We start from the raw sequence: 18502 nt of genomic DNA on the forward strand, positions 1-18502 counted from the left end.
CCATTTTGATCAATCTAGCCAATAAATAGCTAATTGACCATTTTTGCCATAATTTCAGGTTGTAATTACCAGTTCCTGATTCTTGGAAAACAGCTAATATCTAACACATTCAAGTTCTCAATTTCTCAAAAATAGACAAAATTATCATAGTTAACTTCAATTTTCTGTTAGGCTTCTCCAACTCTTCAAAATTTCCTCCATTGCTATTCTCATGCAGAAAATTAAGAGTCAAATGACTTCAAGTAGGGAAACTTTGGTCAGCACAGCCTGTTGCATAAGTCTGAATAGACATTTCCAAGTCATATGGAAGAGATTCCTCTTGCAGCAATGGAACTCAATATCATAGAACCATAAAATCATTAAGATCAGGAAAGATCTCTGAGTCCAAACATTAATGCAGCATCACCACGTTCACCACTAAATCACGTGCCCAAGAGCCTCCACACACTTTTTGAACACTTCTAGGGATGGTGAATCTACCACTTCCCTGGGCAGCCTATTCCAATACCTGAGCACCCTTCCTGTGGATAGATTTTCCCTCATAACCAATTTAAACCTCCCCTGACACAACTTAAGGGCATTTCCTCTTGTCCTGTCACTTGTTACCTGGGAGAAGAGACTGACCCCCACCTGGTTACAGCCTCCTGTCAGAGAGTTATAGAGAATTACAGGGTACCCCCTGAGCCTCCTTTTCTCTGGGATAATGTTGTGCTGCTGCAGTGGGCTCTGGAAGCCCAGTCCCAGCCTGTAGGGCAGGCAGTAATCCATCATCAGCATGGATGATCTCCATGAAAGTAACCTCCAAGGATTCAACCACTGGCAGAAAAGAACAGAGGGAACAACAAGACAGTTCAGAAAGCTCCAAAATGTGACCACATAGGGGAAAAAATTAAGAAACTAGAATTGCTTAGCCTAAAGCAAAGAAGGATGGAAGAACAGCCAACTGTTCTTGATACAGACCTGGGAGCTGGTAGAGGATCTGCCAACAGAGGCCTTTCCAAATGAGTCACAAGCATCTGTCAAGAGTGCTCTACCAGGAGTCCTGGCTGAGGGCCAGGAAATGGGCTCTCAGGACCTTGTGAAGTTCCTGCCAGCCCACTCTGTCTGAAGATACACTGAGTGGTATCTGTTCTTTACCCTGCTCTGTGCTGTGCCTGCAGCTAATGGTGCTGAGGCATCATCACGCGACTGACCCAGATTTTCAGGCTCCAGCTCTCAGCTATCCCAAAACCTCTGCCTTTGCTGAGAAGATGGACAGGCCAACAAGACCCTGAGCAACCTGACCAAATTGCTTTGAGAGCCAGGGGTTGTACCAGAGACTTCCACGGGTCCCTTCCCACCTGAATTGTTCCATGTGTGAGGCAAGTCCACAGAGGTTCACCAATCTACTCCAAGATTTCATGGGAAGGCCAGAACTAGATTCACATGTTTACTTCTCTGGACAGATTTTATCCCACTCCTCCTACAGCATCACAAGGTGCAGATGCTCCACCCACAGGCAGGACATCCCTCTCCTGTACACCTTTTCCAAGCAGGGACTTTCCAAAGGATGCAAAGCTACCGGAGCCCCATAAAAAGCAAACTGAAGCACGCAAAACAGATGGGCCAGGGTGTGGAGGCACTTACAGCAGATGGCACTAAAATATTAAACTAACATTGCCGTATGCTTAAGCCTTGGCCTGGCTTGCTGCTGATTGCAGAGCCAGCCTGGTGAGAGCATGCAGATGAGAAATGAGCCTCAGATTGCTAAATCACCCAACCAAACACCCCCTTCCCGTGGAAAAATGCGTCACTAGCAACTCCACCAGCAGCAGGGATGTGCTATCGCAATGCAGACAATGTTTAGCTGAACAAAAATAATTCCCAATAACTTCAGATCTTTCCTGGATCTCTGCTGGAGAACCACCTCCTTGAGAAACTGTCCAAAATCAGTTTGTCTGTGGCACCAAGTGGGGGAACACAGTGAGAAATCAAAGGAGAAACGCCCACATTGCTTAGTGTTTGCCCACTGTGTGATGGGACAGCACAAGAGGCACCAGGGAGAAGGGAAAACACATTCTTCAACCCAGGGAATTCACCAGTGTCACTCCAAAATCAGAAGTGATCCTGACTGCAGCTTGTGACACCACCTGAGAGACACCAGGCCACCACATAAAAATGGGTGTCCCTGAACCCTGGTGTCCCTCATGGGGGCTCAGAGCCACAGCTGCCACCAAGGGCGTGTTTTAAGGACATGCCCTTGTAGGAGACTAACCAGAGTAATGCTATGAAAGCATAAGGCATCAAAACCAGAATGCCTCATAGCAGGGTGGCATAGGACTGTGCTGCAGAATAATGCACTTGAAATTATTAATTTTGACTGTGTTTTCATCAGGATCTTGCCTGGAGACTGGGTCCTGACAGTTGTGTCATCTAACATGTGAGTGACAGCCAACTCAACAGCCCCAGGCCTGTAGTTTCCTTTTCCTAAGTGAAATTTTGCCATAAAATAAAAAGAAAAACAAAGTTACCATTACTATGAATGTCCACATCTCTTTCTTTTTTTTATAACTTGGGCTCAGACATCAGATCTGAAAGGTAACAAGCTGCATTTCATGCAATGGATCAAGAAGAAGAAATCTAATACTGTCACTGAAGGAGAGGCTGAGGAGGGACAAATTGCTCCAGCATAAGGGAATTCTGCCCAGGACCAGGTCCATAGGCTGTGGGACACCAGCCAGGCCTCCCTGTCAGAGAGGAACCTGCAGGCACTACAAGAGAAGATAGGAAAGGACTCAGCCAAGAAGCTCCTTCCCAGCTTGCCTTGGTCCAGGCTTCTTTTGGGCTTCTTGCAGACTTCTCCAGGCCAAGGGATGCACATTTCCAGCACAGCAGGTCTTTTCCTGAAATTTCCTGTATGCCCAAGCCGTGTGGAAGCCCAGAACATAATGAAACAAAAATAAAAAAGAAACTGAGCTGGCACCCTCCCTTCCTGCAGAGCCACAGCCAGATGTGCCCTAAGCCCTGTTGCGTAAGGGCTGTGTCCACCTCTGGGAGGAGATGCCAGGAGTGATGTGAGGGCAGCAACAGCCAAGCAGCAGATGTTTGGCCACAGCTCTGCCTTCCCCTCTGTGCTCTGCAGGAGGGAAAGGAGTTGGCAGCACTAACACAGGTAGCAACTGCACAGCTCCAGCCGAAGCCAAGCCTGTGTTGCATCAAGCAAGGCGATTGTTCTGACCACGTGGAAAAGTGGGAGAGGCTGCTTGGCAGTTCATGGCATGAGAAGAGCTCCACTCTATGAAATCATGACAGTCAGCCCCAGTAAAATGGAGGTAGGAAGTCACTGCCCATTTTTGTTATTGCCACTGGATGGCAATAGACGTTAAGCAGAGACATTGAGTTATCACTGCGCAAACCACACGTGCACTTGCTGTGCTCCACCTTGTTATTTAGGGGGATGGCCCTGGTTTCAGCACGTCTGGCAGATACAGCAGAAAGGTCTCTGAGGCAGGAAGCCACAGACTGGCAGCAACACAATCAGCAAGACTGTTCCCGGGGCCAGATTGTACGCTGGGCTTTCCCTTTGCACAGCTTCTCCACGTATTTCCCACACTCAAAATCAATTTTTGTCTTGCCAGCCCAGGGCAAGCACTTCTGATGAGCCATGAAAAGTGTATTTAATGCCATGGATAGGAGTGAAAAAACACTTGGTGGGATTACAGTACCAACAGTGAAATAGTTAACGTTTCCGTGTGAAGCTGTTGGCTGACTTTTTTAAAATTACATATACCTGGCCAGAGGCCACAGAAAGATCTATAGCAGGGTGTCAAAAACACAGCCAGGGATGTTGAACAGCTTCATTTGATCATCAGTTTCCTAATGAATCTCCAGAAGTGCAGGGCTAGCACTGCTTGCTGTGGCCATAGGGGATCAGTCCCCACCTGGACTCCATGAACATCTCTAAAACCTTGCCTTAAGAAGGATGTGCAGTGGTAGCATAACACTTCCATTGTGATGTGTAACAAAGAGGTAACAGGAAACAATGAAGGCTTTTCTGTTTTCTGTTTTTAAGAAGTTCATATTCACATTTTGTTAGTATTCTTTTAATGACAGATAACTGTAATTAAGTTAATTCTCTTAATGAATGATGACACTGCTCCTGCATGATGACATCGCTCTGCTGCACCTCTGCTGTGTGCCACTGCCACATCTCCCTCTGTTCTCATCACTTGGGCCAAGTGTGGCTGGGGCCAAATGCCTGCCAGGTGCATCTGAGTTGGTGTATGATACATATGTGATGCCATGATGTAAAGCTCTGCCAGGACCTCAAGCTGATGTTATGAAAGCTGTTCCTGTCCTCTTGGATGTTCTCTGCCACATCATTTCCCTGCCAGCCAATGCAGATCCAGGCTGATGGATCTTGGGAGGATCCATGAGGGATGCTCTGGTTCCACCAAGCCACTTAACACAGCTTGCAGTTTACCTCTGCTAACTGATAAACTGCTGAAAGATTTCATGTGAATTCTCTGAGTGAGTGTCGTGAAACAAGTTGTCCCAGAAGAAGAAACCCATACTCTACCTTCAACACAAAAATTTAACTACTCCCCAGACAGAGCAACCCACTCAGCAAGTACCTGTGACTGGAAGGCAGCATAAACCAGACCCCACTATCATCCACACTTTCTTATCTTGACCACACCTCCCCATACCTTAAAATCAGCTTTAAAAAAAGATACACAGGTTTTAGCAGCAACGCCCTTGAGAGGCTTTATGTTTTTGTTTTCCTTGCCTTAGGCACCAGAGTGTCTCAAGGGAGAAAAGCACATACTGAAATAGTCTTCTTTGCACCGCCAAGCAGCAATTAGCTGTCCTGTGAGGAAAAGTTCCTGCCACTACTGACTGTCCTATGGGAATAAAGAAAGGAAACATGGGAATAAAGAAAGGAAACGCTGCTCATGCACGTGGATTTTCCCTGACCACCATATGAGAACAAGTCTCTGTTATCATCGGGCTGGGCAATGACAGAAATTAGAAGAGACATGAAAGTTAGACCCCAAAAAAATCTGAATACAATTAAGGGGGACTGAAAATTGTAACCGAGCCTGAAATCTCAAAACTGAGGGACAGGCCACTAGCTGCCCCTGGGATAGTCCCCAACTACTTTCCCCAGTCCAAGACCAAATTGCTGGTTGTCTGCCCAGAACATACAACACATGGTGGTTGCAGAGACCCAATGCCAGACACTGCGGGAGCAGTGTTTAAGGTAAATTTAATCAGCCCTACAGCTGCTGTGGTTTGGGCAGGGCCTCATCTAGTCCTGCAAAAAAGGGAATTTGGGAAGGGGGAAATAATGGTCAGAGCTCATCCTGTTTGTGAGGGAGATGAGATGCACAGCATGACATTGCAAGCTCTGAGAATCTGGCAGGAAAACACACGAGCAATAATCATATGTTTCTTGTTCAACCTATTAATGTCATTAGTTCATTACTGCTAAGAATCAGTATTAATGTATTTTTTTTGTTGCAAATCTTGCAGCCCTCAGCACATCATGCAAGTTCAGGCTGTTTCCTCACTAGACTTACACGGTTGAGTTCACAGCAATAGATAAATTGGTTTTAAGTGTGCCATTTTCACATTCCTGCCACATCTCCAGGCCATCGTGTGGGCAACCTCTGCACAAACGCAGACAGACAAAAAAGATGCTCTTTAAGCAGTGGGTGTGGGATTCTCCTCCTCCTCCAATCCCTATCCAGCTGTTTGCAAGGAAGCAGCAGCTCTCTGAGTTGCAAAAACAACACCTGACAAGAGCCATGGACAGTCTCTGCCCTTCAGCCCAGCTGGGGAGAAAACAGAGGGGCAGGCATGGGGCAGCCCAGTGGCCCTCCCTTCCACACCAGCCTAGACAGCCAGAGGCACACAGAGGTTCCGGCAACTTAAAGCTGACGTCTTGCAAAGAATAAAGTACCTTTTTCTCTTGTGTGCTTTGTGAACTAAGCCCGTTACAGGCTGCAGGGACCCCCGGCAGTGTCACTGTGCAGTGACCGTGTGCTGCCCCTTAGTCCTCAGGGTTCAGCTCAGGCTAAAACCTGGTGGTGGTGTGTCTAGAGGTTTGGTGGTTCCTGTTAGACCACAGTGCCTGGCACAGCAAGCCTGGACCTGGCTAGCTCTGCACTGGCTTTGAAGGGATCCCGTGGGGAGATAAGTGCCCTCAAGCTCATTTGAGTACCAGGAAAGTGTCCTGCCCAGTGCTGATTAGGGAAGGGGTTCCCAGAGGGGTGCACAGGATGCCCCCTAAGGAACGCAGAGCTGGGAGGAGCCACTCATCCCCCTGCACTGGAAGCATATGCAAAACCCCTTGTTATATTAAGGATGGAGGGTGTCAGTCACCATGAGAGAGAATCGTTTAAGCTGCACCAGTTTCAGTCATAGAATCACAGAATGGTTTGGGTCAGAAGGGACCTTAAATATCTAGTTCCAAATCCCTTTCCATGGGCATGGACACCTTCCACTAGACCAGGTTGCTCAAAGTCCCATCCAACCTGGCCTTGAACACTTCCATAAAAACCCAGACCCATCAAACTCAACTCCTCTCCTCCTCCGAATCTTTCTCTTTTCCTAAATGTATCCTGAAAATCATTAACCTCACAATTCTGAGAGGTGCAGCACCACCTCCCTGACTGCACTCCTTCCCTGGGACAAGGCAGGATTTGTTCTTCTTTGTCCTCCAGATGTCTGATATATGAATCAGCCTTATCCTACTGTGGTTCCTGCACGATTCTGTATCTATTTTCTTAAGCCTAAAAATTATTGTTGCTGGTTCCTTTTTCTTTCCCTGAGAGAATGGCCAGGTCAGGAATGATATATTTGTTACAGGCATACCCAGCTTTCAGCTGAGGATATCCAATGCCAGCAACTCCCCCTGCTCAGCACTACTAGCATCTCCCCTGCAAGGAACAGGCACTTCTCCCTCCTCTCCCTTCTAATCAGCACTGCAAAAACCAACATAAACATCTGGATTTACCTTTCTGCTTATTTAAAAACGGCAGTAGGAACGAAGCCAAGGGACTTCTTTTGCCAAAGTCCTTGGAAGACACTTTACTTTGGTTAACAACAGTTTCTTCGATGGGTTTCTTCAGGATTACTCTTTCCTTCAGCTCCTCGGTGCTGACGGCAGAGGTCGGGGGCTCAGCACCTATTTTTGGTGCAACAAAGGAGCTTTTCAGGTAGGACGAGGACTCTGCCAGGTTTTCCCTGTTCATCCTGCTCTCTGTCATTTTACTGGCTTCATAGTCTGAGGCGTCGGTGCGCGAGCTGTTCTCTTCCTTGATAATGTCCATGACCTTGGGCTTCATCAGAGGGGAGTCCTGCTCCCTCTTTGGGCTCTCTTCAGAGGCCGAGGAGGCGTCGCAGGACTCGATGATGAGCTCGCTGTCGAGCTCAGCCTCCCGCTCCTCCCGCAGGATGCTGTACTGGATGGAGGGGGAGGCGGGCGATGGAGGGGGCCCTCCAATGTGGCTGAAGGTCATGTAGTTGGAGTGCAGCACCTCCTCGGCAGCCAGGGGGTCCTCTGAGACCAGCTCGATCTCCGAGTCCCCCGACTCGGCGCTGCTGGCCTCGTTATCCCCGTGTGAGGAGCCCGCGGGGCGCCCGGGTTTGGCCCGCTGGTCTCTCTTCTCGGTGGGGAGGGCTGGAGACCGCTGTGCCTCTGAGGTCTCAAAGGAAAAGCTCTTTGCTTCCTTGATGGCACTGATGAGCTCATCCTCCGACAGGCTGCCTTTGCCCTGCGACTCTGAGCCGGACGGTTCTGCCACCAGGAAAAAAAAGTAGGGGGGGAAAAGAAAGAAAAATTAAGAATCATGTTTTCTGTCTGCTTAGGGAACAAACACAATAGATTTCACACCAGCGTATTTCCCTCTAGCAGGGCTGTAACACAGGCACAAAATCTACCCATCTGGGATGACTAACAGTAATAACAGCTTGTCCTTACAGAGTTTTCCCATGCATGTACTCTTTATAAAAGAAGTATCATTAACATCATTTACTGAGGAAAAGGCTGAGGTACCTGGCAGTGCTGGTCCCTACTTGACCAGTGGCTCAGCAACATGGTTTTCACCAAGAAAATCACCAGTCATGAGGAACATGGGCTCATGGCACATATGAAAGCATCACATTTTCTGTTCTGGGGATACTGATACAGATCTGCTCTGGGGACAAACACACACACAGGGCTCGTGGGTTCCTGACACTGCTGATCCTAACAAACCATGTGTAGTTACTAATAGCTTTGTCTATTTAAAAAAGCTATTTTTATTTAGCTTTCAGGTGTGGAAAGTTCCAGGTCAAAAACTTTTCTCAGTTGTGGTTTGGTTTTGGTCTTGGTGGCTTTTTTGTTTGTTTGCAGGTTTTTTGTTTGCTTTGTTGTTGTTGTTGTTGTTTGGTTTTGGGGTTTGTGGGGTTTATTTTGTTTGGGTTTTTTCCCAGGGTGTGGGTGGCGAATTTTTAGCTTGGTTGGGTCCAAGAATGAAACTTAATTTTTTTACCATAATTCTTAATATAATTGTGAACTACATTAACCAAGATAATTGCTAACTTGTCACCCAAAATTCAAAACAAAGAAAACCAAAACAATGTAGTCTGCATTTTCTGGCTCACTCTGGAAGAAGATATAATCAGAGAGTGAAAATGAGCAAGTGAAAGGTCTGGGTGGTCACACAGGATTAGCATGGAGCCCACATCCTGTTCTGGAAGGGATATATCTCCTTGTATATCCCTTTACCATGTGAGATTCTGTAATGAAATAAGAAAGGAAGTGAATTTGCCTGTAAAGTGTTCACAGTAAGCAGTGACAGAGGCAGCATGGGGTGCATCAGCAGCTGTCTTGAGTTACTCCATTGGGGAACAGGCTTTCCTTGGTCATTCACAGAGCATCAGCCAGCCCCAGAACCCAGACTGCACCTGGTGCATTGACTGTAAGGCCAGACAGGCCACCTGAGCCTGTCTGTGCCCAGAGGGGACCACGGCAGCAGTTTTACACCCATTCCCTGCTGTCACCTGGCCACTGCCACCTCCTGATCACCCATTTCCATCTTGCACTTTCCTGAGCCAGAGATCCCTGCTATCCACACACAAGACCTTCTCTTTGCAGGGGAAAAAAAGGGCTGAATTTCCCCAGTCAAGGACATGTGGAAATTTGCCCCCTGGACTCCTGGGTGGTCATTCTCTGATTTTAAGTCATTGTTAATGTGATGGCACTCACTAAGTGGCATTGCAGATTGTGGTGTGTCAAGAAAGCCATCAGGAGAATAGACCCCCAAGTTTCCTCCTGCAGATGCTGGTGAAGAGGCCCATGGTAGGACACTGCCTGCATCCACACAGCTGGGTACCCCAGCAGAGTGGAGGAAGGTTTCCAGCCCCTTGTTTACAGATGGGGATCCCTGAGCTGAACTGCCCCTGGCTCCTAGTGGATATTTGCCTTCAGCCCAGCCCTGCTTTGCAGCCACTGGCATCAGCCCCCTAAGCCCATCCAGCTGCCCTGGCCACATCTGGAAGCTCCTTTAAAACAGAGGGTGGGAAAGAGACTTTATTAGACCTGACCTGGGATAAAACAGCACCAAGGCTGACAGAGTTCAAGAAGATTTTGGACAACATTCTCAGGCACATGGTGTGATTCTTGGGGCTGTCCTGTGCAGGGCCAGGAGTTGGACTCAGTGATCCCTGTGGTTCCCTTCAAATTCCGAATGCTCTATGATTCTATGAAAACCATTATTTCTGGATACTTCCTGGGTTAATTTCTCATGGCAGTAGTATAGCTGATTTCTTCCTAATCCTATGCCTTCCTCAAGATGATTCAGGTAACGGGGGAGGTTTTGATGATGGCACACCCCTGTCATCACATCTTGTTGGGAGATGGGCAAGAAAAACAACCTCCCTACAACCCCTCCAAGCAATTTTGGTTTGTGTATCTAGCAATACATGTCATCAATAATTTCAAGCACATATTGTTGGCATATCTGCAGCTCCTCCAACAAAACAGCCCTCTTGGAGCACATCTCTCTTGCACAAAAAAGTCCGTCTGCACCCCAGAGCATGGCTGTGGATGGGATTAAGGTGTCAGAGCTGTAACAATGCACTCCTGTCTGGATGCTGGGAAGTTTCTGTTGCACTGGGAGCTTGCGCATCCTTCTCCTCTGGCTGCGGGAAGCCGCATGAGCCGTGCTGCTCTCTTTCATCCCGGCACAGGAGCATTTTCTCCCTGAGCGATGACTTAATCCGGCACACGTCCAAACAGACATGTGACTTCCAGCCCTCGTAGCGCAGCAACGCGCCGTCCCTGGGCTTCACCCCGCTCCTGCCTGTGCTGGCAGTCCGTAACTCTCAGCCATGGCATTTACCTTGTGAATAAAACAGCCCTTTGTGGCCAGCAGCAGGGTGTCACATTTACTGCTGGCACCGGCAAGCGTATAAATACCCGCGGCCTTTCAGCGCCAGCGCAGCGCAGGAACAGAGCCGCGTCTTCCTTCCCCAGAGAGATGACGGCCAGTAATTAGAAGCAAAAAGTTTTCAGAAGTCTTGATCCCAGCAGGGGGTAGCCGGGGGCTTTGCCAGAATGCTTGAGGGGCACCGAGGAGCGGCGACTTTGCTGGGTCACTGGGTGGGAATAGCGAGGGCAGGTTTTTAATTTCTCCCTCGCTTTTGAGTGCGGAGTCTGGGCGCAGCACATCCCAGGCTGTGGGAAAGGGGGGATTTCCAGAGGAAACACCCTTTGGGAGCCAGCCCTTAGAAGAAGACGCCTGCTTCTTTCCTTAATGTGATGGACAAACAGTGCTTCTGGCTTTCCAGCATCCCAGTACGAGGCAGTGGGACCTCCCAGGGCTGTTTGGGCAGTGCTGGGGATCTTTGCCCATGGAGGGGGACATTTCCGTGCTGTCAATTATGCCGGCCACACCAGTGCCTCCCAGAAAGGCAGCAGCCCTGAGGCTCTGCCACGGACTGTTCAGCTATTTTGCTGGGATACATTTATCAAGTGTCCCAAAGGCGGCCTTGAAGGGTTGCCAAAAACTGAATAAATAACAGTCAGTGCCTGAAGTCCTTAATTACCTTGAAGTGCAAAATAAATAATTGATAAAAAACGGCGTGTCTCAGGAGTAGCATGTGATGTCACCCAGTCAAATAAAAGAAAAATGGGACTCTGGAATCTATCCATTATCTAAAGTTTCTGGCTGATACAGGCAGGATAAACTCACAGCTGTGGTTGGTCCTTCTATCTCCTTTTCGTGTGTGAAAGTGTAGAAATGCACACTAAGGAACTAAATAATTCTCTGAGGGTAGGGATTTCCTCTCTGGGTGGAAATCCCAGACTGTTAATTTAATGAAATTCTAACTGAGTTTTTTAAATGCTCCTAGATGTCATCAAAACAATGAAAATTTCAGCTCAGGAATGTCCATTGTCAAATGTCAAGTGCTCATTGTCAAAGGATTTTGATCCAAGATGCTGAAATTTAATTTCCAGTTTGAAAACTCTGCTTCCTGTCACAGAACTTTATGATGTTTTAAAACATTATACTACTTACATATTTTAGCAGTGTATAACAGGGAAAATGAGGAATAGATGTTATGTACTACTGCAGTAACCAGACAATAAGAGAAGGTATAAACATGGGATTTTGGTGCCCCTCCAACAGAAATTATGAGCCTTTAAAAGAGACTGGCCCTTTTTCCCTCCAGTCCCCTTTGTAAATGAGGTGACAGCATTTCCCTCCTCAGCACTTCCTAAAAGCAGCACTTTCACATGAAAACAGTACTTATATTTAACAATGTAACCTTACTCTCTGCAAGAGCAAAGAGGTGGCAAGTCAGCCATTAAAATTTTTAGAAAATGAACCCAGACACTTGCACTGCCCTGATCCCACACACCTCATTTCCCTTGGGGAGCCTGGACAGCCAGGGTGACCAAGAGACCCCCACATCATCAGGATCTAGCTCAAGATGTTGCCTAGATGAAGACACTCCCAGAGGTACACACCAGTACACAACTTCCCTTTGAGGAGAGATCTCTGGGGAGACTGGGGTCAGCAGTCTTGGATCTCTTTCTATACAGCAAGGGCAGCTCATCCTGAGCGGTGTGTTGGTGATGGGTGACTCCGTTTGCATTCCCTTTCAGTTCAGCAACATAAAGTGGTGCCCAAGCAGAGCAGAAACACCTGAGCCATGGAGTCTCATTAACGTCCTACCACACTCCCTTACACCCACCACAAACCCATAGTAATTCTCCAGTGTGCAGGGCTACAACTGCAACCACTTTCTGAATAGCAAAAAACCAGTGCCCTGTCCCAGCATCAGCATTACCTGTGCCAGAGGATGGTGGTGTGACAGACCCTGGGCTCTCATCTTCTGGCTCTGACACCGTCACCGTTGGTACCACCTCACGGTTCGGCTTCAGACCAGTCTCTGGATGAGTGGGGCTGGACTCTTTGCTGGCAGCTTCCCTGGCGCTTTCTGTCTCAGTGAGTGTGATCTTGACAGGGGCTGTAACCACAGAGGCACCGTGCTGATCTCCAGACTTTCTGTCTTCAAGAGGGTCTTGCTCTTTGGCTGCCTTCGTGCCCTCTGGCGCCGTCCGCTGAGGTTCAGCAGTGTGGGTGGACCCAGCGGGTACTCCCCGGTACTTCTCGATAAGGCCTGGGCCCTCATCTTCTGAGTCAGAGTCATGCTTGTCTTGGTATTTTATTTCTTCTGATCTACTCATGTCCATGTATTTATAACCTTCTACTTTCATGGGATCTGCTAAGGTTTTATCGACTTCAGTAGACTCTGCAGGAGTCATCTCTATTCCCGAATCTGAGCTAAACAAGCCACGGGACTCAAACCCAGTCACATCTTGAACAGGATGCCCCAGAGTGTTAAACCCCTCTGTGCTGCCTGAGCAGGGAATGGGAGTGTTTTCCTGCTGATAAATGCCCATGTAATAGGTGGAGTCCCGTGGGGTCGTGTAGTGGACATCGGAGATCAGAGAGGTGTAGAAGGAGTTGTCGCCCCCGTTGGCAGTGGAGCCATAGTCAAAGAGGTGAGATGAGGCTGTTACACCTAAAGCAAAGACACAAAAACGAGGCACAGTAAGAGACAAGTGCCTGCATGCATCAAGTTTTCTGCAAAGCTGCACTTACCCCCTGCTGATTTTATATTTGGTCTGTGTGCCAGACTTGGCTTCGCTTGCAAGCTCTTTGGGACTGTCTCTTTTTATACCTTTGGGCAACATAGTAGTACAATCTGTCAGACAAGGCTTCCAGCTGCTGGTCTATCTTAAAATAGCCATAAATGATCCTGATAGTTACTAACATTCCCGGCCAATGTTTTCCCAGCTTGTGAATAAAAACTTCCAGTGATGGCAATCTCACAGCCTCCCCCACAATCCAGCTCAGGGGCTCAGCATCCAATATTTTATTCTATTCTAACAGAATATTCTGAGCTGGAAGGGACCCACGACGATCATTGAGCCCAATTATGAAGTGAATGGCCCATACAAGGGTCAATCCCGCTACTCGGTGTTATTAGAACCATGCTCTTACCAACTGAGCTAATCCTTGAAAGAAATATAATATCTAATACAAAAACTATTTTTAAAAATATATTTTAAATACGAAGCATTGGAGGAGTTTCATCCTAAGGAAACTTTTCATTTAGAAAAAAAATCTGCTGGACAGAAATCAAGAGGGAAAGTTGGTAGGCAGATTTAGATTTCATTTTCTCTTTTAGGAGTAGCCGACCTAAATTTGTAAAACACCAAGGCAGAGACTAAACAACCTAATTTAGTGATTTCCACATGTTCAGAAAGCTACACCCTGTGTGCATCATCTACAAATCATGCTGGCATGAAGGTGGTTAAACCTCAACCCACACCCATGCATCATTTTCATACACTGCCTCTAATTCCCTCTGTCACGCTTTCAGTTCCTGGGGATAACACTAATTAAATTAGAAGCAATGGCCACTCTCGCTTTGCAGCATTCATACAAAGCACAGCTCAACAACAGGAACAGCAAGATTCCCCATGAGGGAGGCGGGAAGACAGATCTTTATAGGGGCTGAGGGAACGGGATGAGAAGGAACAAAGCCAGTGTCTGCAGGAGTTGGTGCCTGCAGGAGGGCGTAGCCTGTTAACCCCTTGTGTGCTGATGCACCCTGCAACACAGGGGCGGCTTTCTCTGACCTCTCCTCATCACCTGCAAGGGATGGGGTGCTCCTGACCTGCTCCACATGTGCCGTGTCCTGGGCTGCCATGCACAGTGCAAACTTCACAGTGGCAAACTGCCCCCCCCAGTGCAAACTTCACAGTATATATTAAAGGGGACATTGCTGCAGTTGCAAAGCCAGAAGCTGGGAAATGTCAGCGTGAAAGCTTCTGAGCTACTTGCATTTGAGTACTTGCTTTCTCTTTGCACACACAGGATGATACTGTCTCTAGACACCATCACACTGCCTTTTCCCACAGTTCTGCATGCATTAGGCACACGCAGCTCATTTAGTGAGCCCTGAAGCAGTTTATTCTCCAATAACACTCTTCAGCCTATAGCTGCAGGCTTTGTTTTACTGCACAGCCTCACTGGATTTGACATGCACATCCCAAGCCCTGCACAAAGGCAGAGTGACCATTTCCCTCGTCATTTTTGCATTGTTGTGATGATGTGCAAGCAACTTCTCTTCCCTGGGCCTCCTTTGAGGTGGGAACAGCATGTTCCCCCTTTTACATGGGGAAACCCGGTAGCATAAGGGAAAAGCAACCCAGAAGTGCCACACCTTGCTTTTCAGCCTACCTGTGCTCCCTGATCCTGTGTCCCCACCCTCACTGGCTTTGGGTACTGCTTGTCCCCCACCAGCCCTCACTGCTCATCTGCTCCTGCACACAGGATGCTGACAGCAGCTCCATCCCCACACCCTGAGAGCCCAGGGATTCGTGGCAGCTTCCTTTGCCACGGGAGAGCACAGAATGAGGGGAACTGCAGCTAGCAAGTGAAAAATCATCATCACCATTCCCAGTCATTCCCAGCCTTCAGCTGTGTGTTCTCCCTACCGTGTAGCACTGCATAGAACTTTTCATAGAAACATTTATCATCAAGGCAAGATCTTGCCTCAGAGTGGAGAGGGTCACTGCAGGGATTTTTCCTATACATGTGAATTTGGGACTTATTCTTCCCTCTCTATCTATATAACTTTACCTACTCTAAATTTCACCTTCTATTATCCTGCCAGCTCACTCAGGGCTGCAAGATCCTTCTGTAACTTGCTGCGGGCAACTCTCATCCTCACTGCTTCAAATGACTCAGTCCCAACAGCAAAGCTACTTGAGAATGAAGCCTAAGAGGAAAACCACAGGGAAACCAAAGCAGAATAAGGGATAAACTGGGCTGCCAACACCCAGGTCTCATGTGAGGTCATCCCGTGCCTCTCAAGGACAGCTGATACCTAAGACACATTTCTAAATTATCAGCAAGCCAAAAGGGAGAGGTTCTTTTCCTCACAAATGCTTTTCTTGCTGAACTTGCTTTTTTGAAAATTATCCATAAACAGGCTTGGATTTTCACAAATGTGTTGGTTAGCTGGAATTATCTGATGCATTGTTTACGCCAACAAATCTCAGGCTGTGAATTGCTGACTACAGACTATTCGTGCCTGTTGCTGCCAGTATCTGCTGTTTGTAATTTACTATTTGTGCTGGGTGAGTGGCTGTCTAAATCACGGGGTTTCAGGGTTGCTCTTTCATTAGATGCTTCCTCAGTGCCTGCTGAACCTGATCCAAAGCCCACTGAATTCACTAGAAAAGTCCCACAGACCCTGAGTGGCTATGGACCAGCTCAAGATGGCTGTGGAATACTTTCCTGCTCATGAGAAACACACTGTCACAACACCATCAGTGAGCAAAAACCCAGTTTTACAACCATCCCACTCTTGCTAGCAAAGAGGGAGCACAAACAGAGTCAAAGGAGATTGAAGCTGCTGTCAGACCAATATTCATAGATGCTCTTTGCAGCTTATATTTGCGCTTTGTCCGCAGTATATGTGAGCCAGATGCACAAGCATTTGCAGCTCTTAGCGATGCTGATCAATAGAGCAGTGAAAGGGTTTCTGATGCATTTGTGTCAGGTGCTTCATAGCAGGAATTATAGCTAGTCAGAAGAGCTCGCAGAAGAGCTCCAGTGATAAACAGAGGCTGGGAAAATATCATCCTATTCTCTGGGCTATTCATCAGCAGGAAAAAAAAATAACCCTGAAATAGACGACAAAAGCATTACACTTTTAAATAGTACAAACCCAATGTTGTAGCAAATGTTAACACAAGAGCTGATTTAAAATGGAATCACTGTCAATCGCGAACCTTTTTTTTTTTCCTGCAGTGGTTTTGCAAATACTGCTGAAAGCAGAAAATGCATTTCCTACTGGGATTCAGGAGGAGACAAACTTACAGGGGTGTGAGCACGTTTGAGCAGAGAGAGGGTTCACATTAGCAGGACATACGGGGATTCCTGGTCTCAAGGCAACAGCAGAGTCAAAAGCACTGCAGACAGCTGAAATTGCCTAATTAATAGGATTTAATGCAACTCTCTATTTCCACTGGGAATGATTTAAAGCCATCGGTAAAACTGCCTCATTTGGGAAGCGTGAATCTATCAGCTATTAGGCTGCCTATTAAAGACATGGAAACCTGTAATAGCTGAGCAGGTTTTTGCTGAAGAATAGTGTATTCAGAGCCTGGTGATTAAGCAATGCCCTCTCTGACTTTTAGTTTATTTGGTTCAATATCCGTGGGAAGGAGAAGCCCTGAATAGCACTGGTAACAGATGACAGTATCAGGTCTGAATTTACCCTTGTTACAAGGAGCTGGGCTTTTTTTAATCTGGATTTCACTCAGAACTGCCCAAAAAACTTGCCTGCCAATTCAGGTAAAGGAAAGCTATTCAGCTCCTGAGAGCAGCAATCCTGCTTTCTTGTAACACGAGCCCTCGGGAAATAATTTCACTTCCTGCGACCAACTAAGAAGTAATGGCTCTGATTCAATCACTAGAGCACAGCTGAGATGCTCAGCAAGTTACATGTGTTTTCATCAGCTGTAAAGAAAAAAAAAATATTGGAAAATGACTGTTTTGTTTCCTCAGATTAAGTGAATGCTCCAGCAATCCTCTGCTACAGCACTGGGTTTAGAGCTATTCAGCAATTGACACAGGAAATAATTTAGAAATCATTTGTTTCAAGCAGAGTAACTCTTAATTTAAGAAATCCAGCTGAAAACCAGTTTGGATTAAGGCAAGGTGAACTGCTGCAGCACGCTGGAAGAAGAAACAAAAAGTTAGCTGAGGATCACAGACAAGAAAAAGAGCTAATTTAATTTCTTTTTTCCCAACTGTGTTAGTCTTATTAAAATTGATCACTTCAGAATATTGTGTTCAACTTTCAGTAAAATAACCTGTTTTCAGGTTAACCTGTTGAACTTCAATGGCACAGACAAGACTGACACAGAAGGACATTTGAGCAACCTGGTCTAGTGGAAGTTGTCCCTGACAGTGGCAGGAGGGTTGGAAGGAGATGATATTTAAAGTCCCTTCCAACCCAAACCATTCAATGATTCTATGACATGAAATATTTCTGTGATCCTGTGACATGAAATTTCAGTTCCCCAGAACAGCTGGCAGCCCTGCAATGCGAGGTTCAATATTTATTGCGTGTCAGTGATTTGGTCAAAATCATTAATTTTTCAGAAGAGGAGAGAGGGAAATAGTCTTTAATTAGACGATGCCATTTTTACAGCCTGGAGCTGTGCTGAGAAGAGAAAAGCTCTTTGGTTGCAACTGGAGGAATCAAGGTTTCAGTGACCTTTTCAGACAAAAGCAGAATAGCGGGAGCAAGCTGCTTCCAGCAAATTCCTGTAAGTCTTTTAAACAGTTGGCTCTGAGTTTTGCTTTGGATATTGAGCCCCAGGAGCCATCACCAGCTACCCCAGGGCAGCAGGGCTGCCAGCTCCCAGAAGCAGGGTCTCCCCAGGTCTCTCCTCTGTCCATACACATCACAGTCTCCTGGCAGCAAGGTCTGCCTTGACCCATCTGGACAGTCCCTGACCTGTGTTAATTCATGCTAGAGACAGTAAAAAGCATAAAAAAGGGGAGTACTGTTGTTTGCCTGACCCTAAATGATGCTAGAGGGTCTCTCATGCTGCATGTCACCTCCAGTACCTCAGCCCTTTAGATGTCACCCAGAGATCTTAGACAACAAAGAAGCCAAAGCTGAGTGACGAGAATTTTCCAGCACAGCAACTTTGCTCTGATCCAAGACTCCCAGAACTCAGGGATATGCAGTAACTAACTTTCAGCACTGAGACTGAAGCCTGACTCTTAAAAATATGTCCTATATTCTCTTAAAGGCTCAAGGACGTGGTGGGGCATTTTGGCAAGCTTTTTATTTTCTAATTGCCTAGACAGGCTGATTTCGCAGCAAGGCTGTGGAAGCCATCAGGGCATCCCATTGCACCTGACAGCGA

The 18502-nt window shown here is 47.0% G+C and overlaps 1 protein-coding gene across 1 annotated transcript in view; it reads right to left on the reverse strand.

Annotated features, from left to right (window-relative positions):
- RTN1 (reticulon 1) overlaps window positions 1-18502 on the reverse strand; it is a 120883-nt gene that overhangs the window by 40235 nt on the left and 62146 nt on the right. Inside the window, exons 2-3 of the mRNA XM_051769872.1 lie at window positions 12325-13062; window positions 7001-7783 (exon numbers count right to left, since the gene is read on the reverse strand). Of these exons, the coding sequence (XP_051625832.1) occupies window positions 7001-7783; window positions 12325-13062 (1521 nt within the window). The remainder of the gene's footprint in view (window positions 1-7000; window positions 7784-12324; window positions 13063-18502) is intronic.

The sequence above is a fragment of the Manacus candei genome, unplaced genomic scaffold (assembly GCF_025592945.1).
Source record: "Manacus candei isolate 608988 ecotype Guabito, Panama unplaced genomic scaffold, ASM2559294v1 h1tg000113l, whole genome shotgun sequence".
NCBI classification, from domain to species: Eukaryota; Metazoa; Chordata; class Aves; order Passeriformes; family Pipridae; genus Manacus; species Manacus candei.